This window comes from Choloepus didactylus, chromosome 6 (genome assembly GCF_015220235.1).
Source record: "Choloepus didactylus isolate mChoDid1 chromosome 6, mChoDid1.pri, whole genome shotgun sequence".
NCBI classification, from domain to species: domain Eukaryota; kingdom Metazoa; phylum Chordata; class Mammalia; order Pilosa; family Megalonychidae; genus Choloepus; species Choloepus didactylus.
Window position 1 is genome coordinate 69,131,477 of NC_051312.1, and position 14,307 is coordinate 69,145,783.

General features: G+C 48.3%; 1 protein-coding gene across 1 annotated transcript in view; it reads right to left on the bottom strand.

Moving 5' to 3' along the window:
- The window catches only part of LOC119536965 (single-pass membrane and coiled-coil domain-containing protein 1-like), a 28,921-nt gene extending 23,212 nt beyond the window's left edge, over window positions 1-5,709 (bottom strand). The window contains exon 1 of the mRNA XM_037839612.1: window positions 5,540-5,709. Within this exon, the coding sequence (XP_037695540.1) occupies window positions 5,540-5,709 (170 nt within the window). The remainder of the gene's footprint in view (window positions 1-5,539) is intronic.
- Between the last annotated feature and the right edge of the window lie 8,598 nt (window positions 5,710-14,307).

Here is a 14,307-nt window from a genome sequence, read left to right on the forward strand (position 1 = left end):
TGTGTGGAACGGGATCAGAGAGAACTTATATGAGAGGTTCTGGCACGATCCACACACAAACAAGACCCAGGGGTTAGCCTTCCTGGATGAATAAGTATTTCCGAATCATGAGAAAGACACACGTGGAAATGAGGCAGGGGAATGGAAGCCTTTCTAAGAAGTCTCCACTGTCAGAGGCTCCCGTCCTCAATGAGCTCCATGCAAATGAAAACCGGTCCCAACTGCAACTTGAGCCAAAGAAAATTTGGTTGGGGTTGAAAAAATGTCAGATAAATAGTTTCTCCTTGCTTCTCAGCAGGCCCCAGCTATCACTGCTATCCAGATCTGGCCTCTCAGCACTTCTGGCAGATTTTGCTTGGACCAGCTGCTGTGATGAAATCGCAATAATTCCAGGTTTCCCTCAAATCTGAACTGAGCCAAAGGCAATCTGGGCTTCTAGCATCCGGCTGACTTCATTGCCCTCTCTCCAGTCCCTCCTCAACTTCCAAGCTTCTGATTTTTTTTTTTTTTTTTTAACTGGGGTGGAGGTGATGGAAGAAACCCTTTCAGTGCAGCCCAGAAGTTTGGAAAATGATTATTTCAGGTCAATCCAAGAAATTTCTACTGAGTGCCTAGTGTGTCTACTTAGGTGGCCTGTGTGGTGTGACCAGTTATAACTGTCCTGCTGACTAACACGTCTTGTGTATACAGCGGTATGCCAGGCTTCAAGCCAGGTTCCCTATCCAGATTTATCTCATTTAATCTGACAACAGCCCTATGTGGTAGGAACTGTTACTCCTACTTTACAAAGGAGAAAACAGTCTCAGAAAGGTTGAGTCTTCTAACTTAGGACTCACAGCTAGGAAACAGTGGTTTCTGGATTCGAACTCAGATCCAGTTTGGATTTCAGGCCCTTGCTGGTTCTTGCTAAGCCACAAAACTGGTAATAAGCAAAGGATGCTCTATTTAGAGTCCAGGGAAAAGGGGCTGGGATGAGGAAAAGTAAGGCAAACAAAGGGGAGGAAACTGAGGCACAAGTGGAAGATGGTAGAGAGAATTGGGCAGAATATGTGGAAAAAAACAACAGGAGGCAGGCTCATGCTCACCCAAACCAAACTTCCAGGGATTTCGTGGGTCCTGGGAGGCTCTCCAGCCTTCTGTCTGCACTATCCCTGAGTCTTTAACCAAAATATATATCTAGTGCCTCAGGCATGCTGAAGGGAGCTCAGAGGGAAGTTAGTGACCAAATTTCCTCAGAAATCACTTCTTTTTGTGGAAGAACTTCCAGCATATAGTTCAGAGATTGAGGTATTCTGAAAAGTTGTCCACGGCCCTTTTTCCCCAAGGCAGAGGGGAAAGCTTCTTGGGTCCATTCAACACAGAAGTACTTAGGTACTCTAAGGAGTTCACAATTTCAGATACTATGTCCGAGGGTCAAAAGGGAACCTGCAGTAAGACTCATTTGGGTTTAAGGAGGGATTTTTTTTTAATATCTTTTAACCCCTTTAAAACAGGCTTCTGGGCCAAATGGGAAGCTCACTGCCTACCACCAAGATTCTGGGCTCCTAGGAGGATGGGAGCAGATCTGTTTTTAGGGGATAAAGCATTCTCAACCCAAAGATGGAGATGGACTTTGAGCACAGTACACCATAACAACATCAAGCAGCATGTGGGGACAAGGAAGAGGATCATGGGTTCATAGTGGAGCCAAGGAGAACCTGGGCCATATGGTGTATCCAGAAGTACATGCTTCTGAGCAAGTTGGTCAACAAACATCTTTCATTTTCATCTGTGGTATCTTAGGCCATGTTCCTCTGATTATCCTCAAGCAGTTCAAAAAACTTTGAGGTACCAGCATACTAGTGGTAACAAAGACCTGACATTCAATGTGGAGAAAATGCTGGATTCCAGAAATGACTCCCTAGCAATAGTGTAAATTCAGTACCAAAAAAAATAGAGAAGCATCCCATACCCCCTTCCCTGACTGTGGCTTCTTCCTGGCAGTAGGCTCCAGCTGAGGGAGAGGAGACATTTTATTTTTAATTTTTTTTTTGGGGGGGGGGTACTTAATATGAATATAGGATGTTCTTTGCCCATGATTGGTTTAGAGGACGGCATGAGGCTCCATTCTGGTCAAGGAGACACAAGGGGAGTTTACTAAAGGCTTCCAGGAAAGGCTTATTTGCTTAGAAGAAGGAAAGAAGGAGGAGGAAGAGGAGGAGGAGGAAGAAAGAAGGAAACATGGGGCATTGTTGAGGTTGCCTGTGATGCCTGGAGCTGAGGCAGCCGTCCTGAGTCTATGAGGGGAACTACACTGCCCCTTGAAGATAGCTGAGCTGAAGTCTGGAAAAAACCTAGCCCTTAAAGGCATCATTGTCTCTGAATTACCCAGCTCCAGAATTCTTATTATATAAGATGTATTTTCTTTATGCTTTAGGACAGTTACGTCAGGACTGAAACACCCCTTCAAGGGGTTGTCCATGTTGGTTCGTGCTGCTTTCCTCTTCTGGGAAACAAGATGACCATCTGTCAGGAAGATTGTGGAAGGATTCCCTCCATGTGGGAAATGCAGTCGATCCTTTCAAATTCTGGAATTCTCTGTTCCCGTGCTACGGAGGCCCAGAAACAAACTGAAGCCCATCTAACTCCTGTGCTGTTCTGAAAAGCCACTGGAGGAAGCACTGTAGGGAGTGGGAAAAGAATAGTGGGAAAAGGAGAGGCAGGTGGGGAAAGAATGCAGGACTAGGAGACAGAGATCCTGAGTCTGATCCTGGCTCTTCCAGCTCCAGTCCTGCAAATCTGGCCAAATCACACTGACTCTAATAGCCTCGGTTTTCTTACCTGCAAAATGGGGATACAAGTAGCCCTTACCTCAGAATAAGGATTAAATGAGAAAAATGCCAAAGTGCTTTACGAGTGCAAACTCCTGTTTTTCTTTAAAAAAAAAACACAAAAAAACCCCATGTACCTAAACAAAGAGCAAAGAAGTAGGCTTTTATTTGCCTTGTCACCATCACCTAGTGCTGGAAACAGAGGGCTGAAATATTTAGACTTTAAGTTGGGAAACAAACAATTTGGGGAAGATTCCACCCCCTTCCCTCCCCCCAGCTTTCCTTTCCCAAATAACACAACTCTTCCTAAGTGGTTCTAAAAAGCAGTGCAGCCCAGAGCAGAGGGGAAAGGCCATGGGGTCCCTTGGACAGTGACCTGCTGTCTCCTGCCATGAACTATTAATAGTCCCATGAACCCAGAGCTTGGCGTGAAGCCCCAGCCCCTCCCACCCCAGGGACATCAGGGGCTTCAGGATGCTGCCTGATATGGTCTGCAGAATGCTGGTGATCCCTAGAACTCCCCCAGTTAGGGAATTCTTTTCCCTGCTGGGCTGGGCCTGGTGGGGCTTCTACTGCCGAGACGCCATCGTGAACTGCTAGTCAGGTTCACATTCAGTGAGTATTAACTGAGTTTCTTCTGGGTTCTCCGGCTGCCTTGATGCACACTCTCACTGCACCCTCACAGCAATGAGCAATGCCATTTTACAGAGAGGGAACCCAGCTCACAGAGGGGTACTGTCCTGTTCAAGGTCAGACAGAAAGGGAATGTGGGATTAGAAACCTATCTGCCTGTCCTCAAGGTCAGTGCTTTAACACTTGTGTTATGTTCTGAAATGTGGGGGCCCAATAAGGCCACTTAAATTCCTTTTGCCATGCTGGAAAGATTAAGAAGGAGTCGGTGGGGTAATGTGAGCAAGAAAGCAAGACAAACCAGCCCGGCACCTGGACTCTGTGGGTCAGAGGGAGCTGTGCCACCTCCCCTTGGCATGGCCCTGGTGGCCAATGTGCTGCAGTGGGCGCAGAGGGAAGGCTGGGCCCCTCCATATCTCTCCTGGTGTAGCCACCCTGCCCTTATCACTTGCACGCTTAGAGGGCCACCATGGCTCCTGGTGCAGGAAAAACATGGGTCTCTTAGCTTGACATTCCAGGCCCTTCCCTACCCAGCTTTTGTCCTTCTGTCAAAACATCCCTCCTCTGTGCCATCTGTCCCTACACAGACCTATTCATAGTTCCCTGAATAGCCATTTTGAGGCAAGGACCGTGTCTTATGCCTTTTCTTATCCCCGGTAGTACAGCATGGGGTCTGGAGCAGCAGTGATGCTCAGTAACTGCAAGAGAAGCTGCCCTTGTCAACCAGGCCCAGGCAAGTAAAATGGGAGACATGGGGTATGGGGGAGGCCTGGCTGCAGCAGAGGGGTTCCCAGGCAGAGGAAGGCTCTGCCTCCCCTTCCCTCGACCACACAGCTCAGTTCTGGAGATCCTGGGGGCTCAGGGTGCTTGGCATCCTCTCCTTTAAGATGCAGCTGGGGCCTGGGGCTTTGGCGCCTCTGGACATTGGGTCCAGGCTGCTCCCAGCAGGAGTCCTTCTCCAATGGGTTACTGCAAGAGAAGCTGCCCTTGTCACAGACCCAGGCAGAGAGTGTCAGCCTTCCCGGGCCTGGAGGAGTGATGACATAACCATCTACTGAGTGCTGACAAGGTACCAGGAATTGTGCTGGGAGCTGATATCCCAGAGGGGAGCAAGTCTGCCTAAGATGTCAATGGGGCAGCTCCTTTGCTTGACTTACTCTGGGAACCAGGATCTTTAAGCCTTTAGTTAGGGTCTACCCAAGTTGGTTCACCTCATCAACAAAACCTGGAGAGTCTTGGTAAGAGAAGGATTTCCTGGGAATGACTGATCCCATGCTCTGAAAAGAATCTTACCCAGTTTCCATTGTATTCTTGTACACCATGTGGGGCAAGGGGGATGATCTGCTAGTTACAAGGGGATAGAGTGATCTCTGCTTTGGCTCAGGCAGGATTTTTCTCCTTCCAGGAGATCTAGCCTTGGATTCACTGTTGGAGTTTCACTGGGATGCCCTTTCATGGATCTGCAGGGAATTCTCAGCATCCACAGTATCTCAGAGCTTGCTTTGAGTACAGTCTTGGTGAATTAGTTATCACGGAGGTAGCTTCTGTCTCAACAGTCTGCCCCACTGGGCACCCCAAATCCCCACACGACTTCCCTCTCCACGACCCTAGCACTGAGAGGTTTGGGGCTTGGGAGTCAATGTTCTCAATCCCAATTGCATATATTCTCCTGTCCCTGGGATCAAAAAGATTCGCTCTTCTTCTGCCTTTGATGGAAAGAGTCTTTTCTCCACTGTGGCTTCTCTACTGAGCAGCACAAGCACACTTCCTGAGCAGAACTGAGCAGTGGCAAATAGCGCATGGCATCACTCCCTGCTTGATCACACCACGCCCTTTGGCTTATACTTTTCCATGTTCTGTGTCTTTTCTCAGTCCTCAAGGAAACTCTGTGAAGTGGGAATTGTCATCATTTTGTCTCATTTGAAGATGAGAGAAGGAGGCTCAAGGAGAAGTTGCAACAAACGGCAGAGCTAGAATTGAATGAAAGCTGCTGGCTCTGCATCTGGGGCTCTTTCCTCAGTACCCAGTTCACTTCCCTCATTCAATGGGGAGCAGGCGTTTTACCTAGAGGAGAGCACAGGTTCAAGGTTTGACCCTACGTGACCATCCCAACTGCCAGGGCCCCTGGAAGCCACTGGATGCCCCTTGAAGACGTGTGGTTTCGCTGAGATGTGATGAACCAGCTGCCACAGGGACCTGGGTTTTGGCTGACGTGTTCCATGGAGCACAGAGCCGTGTTGTGCCCCAGGTCTGAGTCATCTCTGGACATTCACATCAGGTCATTCTATAGTCTCATGTTACTCGTCTTAAAACATTTCTGAGGTTCTTCTTCTTCTTCTTTTAGTTTCTTTTTAAACAAACTTAGTATTTTGAAATAATTTCACACTTACCGGACAGCTATAAAAATAATATAAAAGCCATAAAGAGAACTCCAATATACTCCCCACCCAGATACCCAGATGCATCAACTTCTAACATTTTGCCCCATTTGTCATATCATTCTGTCTATCCATCCATTGTCTGTGTGTCTGTCTATCTATCTAATCTATCTCTATCATCTATCTCTATTTTCCAAAATAGACAAATTTGAGAGCAGGTTGCATACATCAAGTTCCTTGAACACTTAATACTTCCATGTACTTTTTCTATGAACAAGGATAGTCACTTATATAACCACCTTAAGTATAGTGCTCAAGTTCAGAAAATTTAACATTGATAGCAAGTTTACAGTCTAAATTCCAATTTTTTCACATATCTCAATAGTGATCTTTTGGGCATTTTCTCTTCCATTATTAGATTCAGTCCAGGATCATGTACTGCATTTAGTTGTTATTGTCTCTTTTGTCTCCCTTTCTTTTAAATTGTAGAAACACACATGCAACATGAACTTTTCCATCTCAATCACTCCAAAATTTCTGAAGTTCTTGCAGACCTGGCCCATCCTCCTATAGCAATGCTGGTTTTGTAGGCAACTTATTTCCTGGGACATGCTAAGTCACTTGCCTTTTCGCTTTTATTTTCACCCCTTTATATTAAGTGTGTGCCATTTCCTTCCATGTCCTGTGTCTCTAAGAAAAGAAGTGAACTCATTTTTAATGGGTGCCTATGGTATATCAGGCATTGTGATTCCTGTTCTCATTGTATTTAATCCTTAAAACAAGCCTGTGGGGGTTTATTTCCATTTTTACATATTTACATATTTCCATTTTACAGTTCAGGATATTAAGGCTCAGAAGAATTTAGTCACAAAGTCAGAATTTGAACTTGGGTCTTTTAGCCATGCCTTTTCAATATATCCCACTGCCTCCTAAGGAAACTAGTTCCAAGTTAGAGCTGCTTTTGTGGCAGATACTTAAACTCAAATTGAAACTTGAACTCTGCCATGTCTCTAGATTGGGTCAGTTGAGCTTCTCTACACTTCTCTCTTCTGTTCAAGGAGCCCTCGACTCTGAGAGCTAAAGAGACTTTGAATGTAACCCAGTTCCCCTTCCCTGGGGCTTGAACCTGCTTTCCTTCAAGCACGGCATCCTTGAAGGTAAGCCAGACAGATATACTGTTTTCTCCTCTTTTGGATGAGGAAGTATTTTCAGGGAGGATGTGCTAGATATTCTGTTTGCCCCTCCAGGCCCACTTTCAAGCTTTCTCCACCTTTTCTGTGCCCTAAGAGGCTGCACTTACAACAGCAACTGTGGCACTATTTGGCCTCTGGCTTCCCACCGGGAGGCACCAGTAGGAGATTGGGGCGCTTGAGGATAAAGAGGGGGTGCTTAATCCCTCCTTGCTGGCCTCAGGTTGGCAACAAATGATTCTTCCACCTAAAGCCACAGCTCTTCTCCAGTGGCTCGTTCTTATGGTTATAGATCTTGTTGGGTTCCAGTAACAGCCCTCTCCGCCTGTCCCTGGGGTGGTGACAGTTGCTGCTAGTCCCCAGTGCTTTACTACCCCTTGTTGCTGCCCTGACCCCAACTTTGAAAATAGCCCTTACAGCAAATTCTCTCCAACACTCTTGCTTGTTAACTCTTTCCCACCCCTCTTGAGTGGCTCATCCGTTTCCTGAAGAACTTGACTCAGACAGGGTATGACTGCCCAAGGTCACTCAGCAACTTAGGGGCAGAGCTGGTTCTTGAACAGGGACCTTGGACTCCTTGTCTGATGATGATGCTACCTGGGGCCAGCCTTGCTCCCCCAGCTCCCCATTGCTCTGAACCTTATTTTTAGAGCAGTTTTAGCTTTATAGAAAAAATTGAACAGAAATTACAGAATTCTCATATACCCTCCCACCCAGAGTTTCCCCTACTGTTGTCTTGCATCAGCGCAATACATCTGTTACAATGATGAACCGATATTGATAACTTTTTAGTAATTAAAGTCCATAGTTTACATTAGGGTTCACTCTTTGTGTATGTAGTTCTGTGGGTTTTGACAAATGTATAATGCCATGTATTCACCAATTCAGTATCATCAGAGTAGTTTCACTGCCCTAAAAATGCCCTCTGCTCTACCTCCCTCCAACCCCTCTGAAACTGCAGCCCACACACTTGTCTTTATCTGTTATCATTCTGCCTCAGATTCTATTCAAGACTAAGCATCTTTACAACTTGTCTCGCACACATATAACCTGTCTCTCTCACACAGATTCATGGGACACTGCCATCCTGGGTCGGTTTTAAGGACCAATTGACCAATTACTCATGGTCCTTCTCAGGCCAACATGATGGAAGGCACAGACATCCCTGGGTTTAGGCTTTTCATTTTCTGCCCCGAGTGGCCCCACCTCCTCCAGCCTATCATTGCTGACCCAGCTGTGGTTCAGTGCTTCAGCCTAGGGGTCGGAGCACAGCCCTTGGGACCCTCTCTGGCTTGGGGTTCAGCTTTAAACTCCAGAGACTTCCCTGAAGCACTGAATCTGCCATGCTCCTGGAGGCCGGATCCCACACTAGCTGGGCAGGTGGCCCAGAACCCCTCTCTGCCTGATATTGAATAGTGACTGCCATGTCTGCCTATAGGATTGTCTATTCCCATATCCACCCCATCCCAAACTTGGCTGAGCTTCAGGAGCCTTATGGCACCCTTCTCCCTCTTCCACCACCCTCTTTGACAGGCTACTGATCCCAGCCTCCCACCATCACCAGCTGGGTGGCAGCAGTTGAGTTCTGGGAACTCTGTTCCTTCAAGGAGAACCACAACCAATGGCCAGATTTTGGGGCACAAACACTGACACCCTCCATCCCCAACCCTGGGAGAAGAGGAGCCAAGGGCTGGGCATGATGTCAGAACATCAGCCAGGCAGGGTGGTTTCATGATGGGGCAACAATTCCTTTGGGAAACAAGAGTGGCAGGTAAGGAAACTGAGGCAGAAACTCAGGCACGCTGGGGGTATAGCAAGAGGCACCACTCGGGTCCACAGCCTCTCGCCTCAGCCACCGGGCTTGAGCAAAAATAACTCCTGGGCTCCACGATACTGGGGCACTGAGGGTGTGACTGTGGTGCAGGGACTGAGGGAGCCTGAGCTTGCAGACAGAGGCTTCCCCACCTAAGATGCACAGAGTCAAGGGGTGTGTGTGCTCACGTCGGGGCGGGGCAGTGGAGGGGCCTGCAGGGTTGTCGGGCCTGCCTTCCAGGTTTTCTGCCCATTTCCCTTTCCTGTCTATGCAGTAACGCCCTTCCATCTCTCTCCCGCCTGGTACATAATAACCTATTGTACACGTATCTCGTCAACTGTATGTCATCCTGGAGGCCCTTACTGCCTTGGGTCTTCGGTCCCTTGGGTCCTAATGTCTTGGGTCACAACAATCCTGACCCAGCCCAGTGTATACAGCATGAGTGTGACACATTTCGGTCACCTTTGGGGACAGCCCTGGGGAATGGCAGGGCATTTGGGTTTAAATCCTGACTCTGCACCGTCTGGTATTCCTGGGTTGGAAAGCTGGCTGACAGGGCTGCCTGGCGAATGAGTGGGAATGTCCTGTGCTAAAGGAGTGACCCTACTTGTGGGCCACGTGTGGGCCAGGCCCGCTCAGGCCCGGGACCTGACCCTCCCCAGAGGGCCTCCCGGAGGAGGGTGGGGGTGTCTTGCCCCGAGGTAGTGGGGTTAGGATCCAATTGGGTCTGGTATGTGTCATAAACAATCCTAAGGTCCCCTTTTGCCAAATGGCCAGAGGCAACGCAGTGTAGTGCAAACAACACAAGCTTGGGAGTCAGATAGCCCTGAATTATTGCTTCCATCACTTGTAACCTATGCAACCTCGGGCAACTCATTTCTAATTTCTTGGAGCCTGTTTTCCCATCTCTAAAAATGAAGCTAATTACACCTATTTCCCAGGGTGGTTGTGAAGATTAGTGGAAATGCTTATATACAAAGCAGGCATTTTACAAGGTCAGCTATTTTAAAACCATCCCACAAAAATGGGGGGCAAGGGAATCTGGCCCCAGCTTTGCTACCAATCAGCTACGTGACCTCGGATAGCTGTGCCCACCTGTGACACGGTGGTGGGACTGCATTCAATTATTTCTAAGTGCTCTGAGCAAGTGGACCCCAGGGTCTTCCCGTCCCTCCTCTTCTCAGGCTGTCGCAGGTCAGGTTCCTGGGAAGCAGGCTCTGCGGTGGGGTCTGTGAGCAGGTTTACTTGGGAGTGACCACGGAAGCTGCGACCACGAGGGCCACGGCTGCTGCAGTGGGCAGAGAGGGCCGCCCAGCGGGAAGGGGCTGCAGGGGGCCTCAGCTGCTCCTGGGACACAGCTCCCAGGGGATGCGGGGAGAGCCCTTCAGAGATGCACAGGGACAGGCCTGTGTGCTCTGCGTTGACCAGGCGCTGGGTTCCCAGGGAAGGGAAGGGTGTAGACTTGGACTGGCAGCATCCTCTGGCAGAGGGCTTTGCTCAGAGTGGGAGGCTGCTCCGAGGGTCCCGACCTGGGATCCCCAGCCCTCCCGGCTGCTGGGGCAATGAGGGCTTCGTCCCAAGGGGGCTCCGGGCCGGCAGTGCAGCGTCCCAGCACAGGCCCTTCTCGCCTCTACACTTTTTGTGAGGAGAGGTTTGCTGGCTTCTCAGCCTCGGTGCTGGCCTGGCTTTCCCCCACTCCAAGAGAGTCTGTCTGTGAATCCTCTGCCAGAAATTCTGGAGGCTAAAGCTGAGGAATTTGAAGCATTTATGACTTAGCCGGCTTGTTCCCAAACTGCAGGCTTCTCTGAAGAGCCTTCTGGATTTCACTGTGGTTGCTCCTCTGCTCTCAGGACCTCACCAAAGGCCCCCCTGGTCTCTCTTTTCAGGGTCACCCTCTGGCTGCAGGGGCCTGTGAGCCTCCGTGAGGTTGGCTGGGTGATGCTTGTGTGTTTGCAAACCTTGCTTGCCTGCCTGCTCATAGGTAAGAAACAGGGAAGCTGGAGTCAGGCGGTTCTAACCCCTTTCTGTAGGGTTGTTTTGGCCTTGCCACCTAACTTCTCTGGGTTGTTTCCTTACCCCTATAGTGGGCTTACTGCCACCTTCAGAGCCTAGACGAGTGGCTTTTCTAGAGGATGGCCGTCATTTCATCAGACCAGAGCAACATGCCTCTTCCAATAGATGTTTCCTTTTTCTCTCTAAATATGTGGTTTCAATGGTAGCTACTACCTCCTTATATATACTACCTCCTCTCCTCTATCCCCAATCATGGCTAATTGGCCCAGGGGTAGGCATCTGATTCAAACAGGGCTAATTATTAGCATTCAGGCACTTACTTGGAGCCTCATATTTGTATCTCAAGCAATGAAATCTGTATAGCATGACCACGGCAAATAACTAACCTTGCCATTTTCCTGCCTCCCTCTCATCCCATTGCAGACATCACTAGTCAGTGTGAGGCCTTGGAAGAAAGAGTGTTGGATCGATTAGCAGTGCCTTCCACAGATATGTGAGGAGTATAGTAAGCAGGCTACCCTGGCTTGCAGGAATAACAATAGCAATAAGAACTCGGATCTGCCAAGGAGCTTTTGGGTTCACAGAATATCCACAGCCACAATATTGTTGCTATAAAATGGTCCTCCTTGGTCTGGAATGGTGATGACCATCGTCAGAGCAGAGCTTCAGGAGGGAAACCTAGAGAAGGTGACGTGAGAAGGAGATACCTCCTGAGCCAGGCAAGCAGAACCAAACCCAGTGCTCAACAGTGGGACAAAGCCCCCTCACATTCTCACTACAGACAAAGAATGAGGATCAGAGAGGTTAAGTGACTGGCCCAATACCACACAGCTAGTCAATCCAGGGCTCACACTCAGGTCTTTTGCCTCCGAATAGAAACTTTCAGGGATTCTAGAAAGTGTGCTTGTGTCCTCTTGTGTTCAGTTACCAACAGTGACAAGCTCCAATGAGTAACTTGACTCCCTGACACACTGGAAAAATCTAAGAGAAGATGGTTGCTGTGTGTGGCTTGTTTTTCTTTTTTTCCCCTGGAAATCCATTTTGAAATATGATCTCATAGAGTTATTGAATATATGCTTTGATGCAGCATCTTTAAGTTTTCCAACATTTATTTAGAGGCCAGTGTGAATAAACCTGAGACATTAATGGAGGAAGCAGAGACTTCCAATGAAGTCTATTTATTATGGGCACAGGCCATTCCGATGACACTGTGTGCTTGGGCAGGGCTGCACGGCTGGGACAGCCCTCATCCTTGCTTACTTCTGTTCCCCACTGCTGGTCCACTGATGATCCCCAGCTGCAGACTCAGGAGCCTGTCCCCTGGCCATGGGAGGGCATGGGCAGATAACAGCTTGGCAGCCCCGAAAAGTAGGAACATGTTGGAAGTAAAGTAAAGCAGTTATTTTAGGTAAAAAAAAAAAAAAAAAAAAAAAAAAAAGACCCAGAGTCTGGTGGAGTAGCTGGACACTGCTTGGTGGCAGCACCCTCTTTCCTGGCTCTGTTATCCAGCTTGCAGGCTTAAGCTCCTGCCTCCATTCCTGTCCTGCACTGTAACTCCCCAATGGGACTCAAAAGGTCCTCACCCAATTCTGGCCAGTCCCCTTTCTGAAGCTGTCACCCTTCTAGAATAATGTCACCTTCCTCCTGATCTCAGGCCTTGCTTTCTGTTCTGCCTGTGGCTCAGTCTCCCTGCTAGAGTCCTCCTCTCCTTCCCTCCCTCCCTGTATCCCTTCCTGAACTGGGTCCAGCCTGTGTTTTCCTCACCTACGAGACTTTAGATGTCCTGGCTGTTTTCTCTGGGCCCAGCAGTGGTCAGCTAGGTCAACTGCTTCAGCCACCGCTGCCCAGATCCAGGTGTGTGCCCTGCCCTCCAGCCCAGGTGCCTATGCTCAGCCTGCCTCTTGCTTTCTGCCTAGGAGGAGGACAGACCCCTAAAATCCTCACTCCAGGGGAATGGCAGCCAGGCCACTTCCTCTTCGGGCATTCATACCAGCATCCTCTTTCCAGAACACCCCAACTCGTAAAGGGTTTGGCAGGAAAGGGCACAGAATGTACCCAGGAAGGAATATCGTTGGAGTTTTGTTAAATTTCCTTCACTCAATTTCAGCGTGTCCCGCAGTCAGTAAAGGAGAGACCTATCACTTCCCCTCTGCCAGGTAAATAAACAAACAAACAAATAGTCAAAAGGAAACACAGTAGTTATGCTAAAAGGAATGCTGATCCATAGTTGAGTCAAACTGCATTGAAACTGCTCCCAATGCCCATCTCCAACCTGCATGGCCTGGGATAGCCAGGATTAAACAAACATGGAGGTAGCAGGGAAAAGTGAAGAGAATGAAGACTTCAGAGTTAGAATAAGGTTTGAGTCCCAGCTCTGCCACGTACCCACTGACCTCTCTGAACCTTTGTTTCCTCTTCTGTAAATTAAGGTAACAATAGCAACTATCTCACAGGTTGCTCTGACATCTGTAAGACCAACACAGTGCCTAGCACATGGTCATAGTCCAACAAGAGTTCGTCTAAAGCCTTCCCTTTACCACTGGAGATCATCACAGAATCATGGCCTCTTGGATAATGGGCTTGGATCTTATCTTTCCCAGGAGGGATCATCCATTTCTTCCAACACACTTTAGTTTGGGCAGGGCACGGGTTACACATGGCACAACCAAAGGGGTATGATCCTAGAGCCAAGGGGGTTTGCAAGTTCCTAGTCAGGACAGAATAGAATCATGGGAGGAGATGGAGCTAAGTTCGTGTGAGCTCTGAATTGGGGTTAAGAGAAAAGTCAGAGGGCTTGGAAGTCCCTTGAGTGTAGGCATATGGGACAGAGAGCATGTCTCTTTTGTTCTCTGTGATATATTCCCAGGCCTAACCCAGTGCGTGGAACAGACATTTAAAAATACACTGAATGAATGAAGGACAACACTATCATTTCAGAGCCTGGCTGTTTCAGGATATCCATTTGAAAACAAGGCAAAGGGGAATAGCTGCTGGCAGGAAACAAAAGTTCTCCAGCAAACAGATAGGTCTGTCTCAGTGCAAAGGGTCAGAGGTTGGTCAGACAAGCTGGAACCAGGTTCTAGAGGCTTGAGCAGACAAAGCGTTCTGGATTCTAGTCTATATAGATACTGGAGGCCACTGAAGGTTCTGAGGAAGAAGTACTGAGTGCAAGTGGTTCGAACATGAGCTTTGGAGCCAGGCTGCCTGGGCTCCAAGACCAACTCTGTCACTTATGAGTCATATGATCTATATGCAAGTCACTAAATTGCTCTGTGCCTTTATTTTTTCATCTGTAAAATGGGGATGATAATGCTACCTACCTCAAAGCATTGTTGAGAGGATTAAATGGGATTAATTGTATAAAGTACATATTGTTTAAGTGCTTGATAAGCACCACTATTAGCATTATTTCAGAGGGATATAAGATGATCTGAGTTATGCTTCCAGAAGGTTCAGCTGGGAACCTGAAGGAA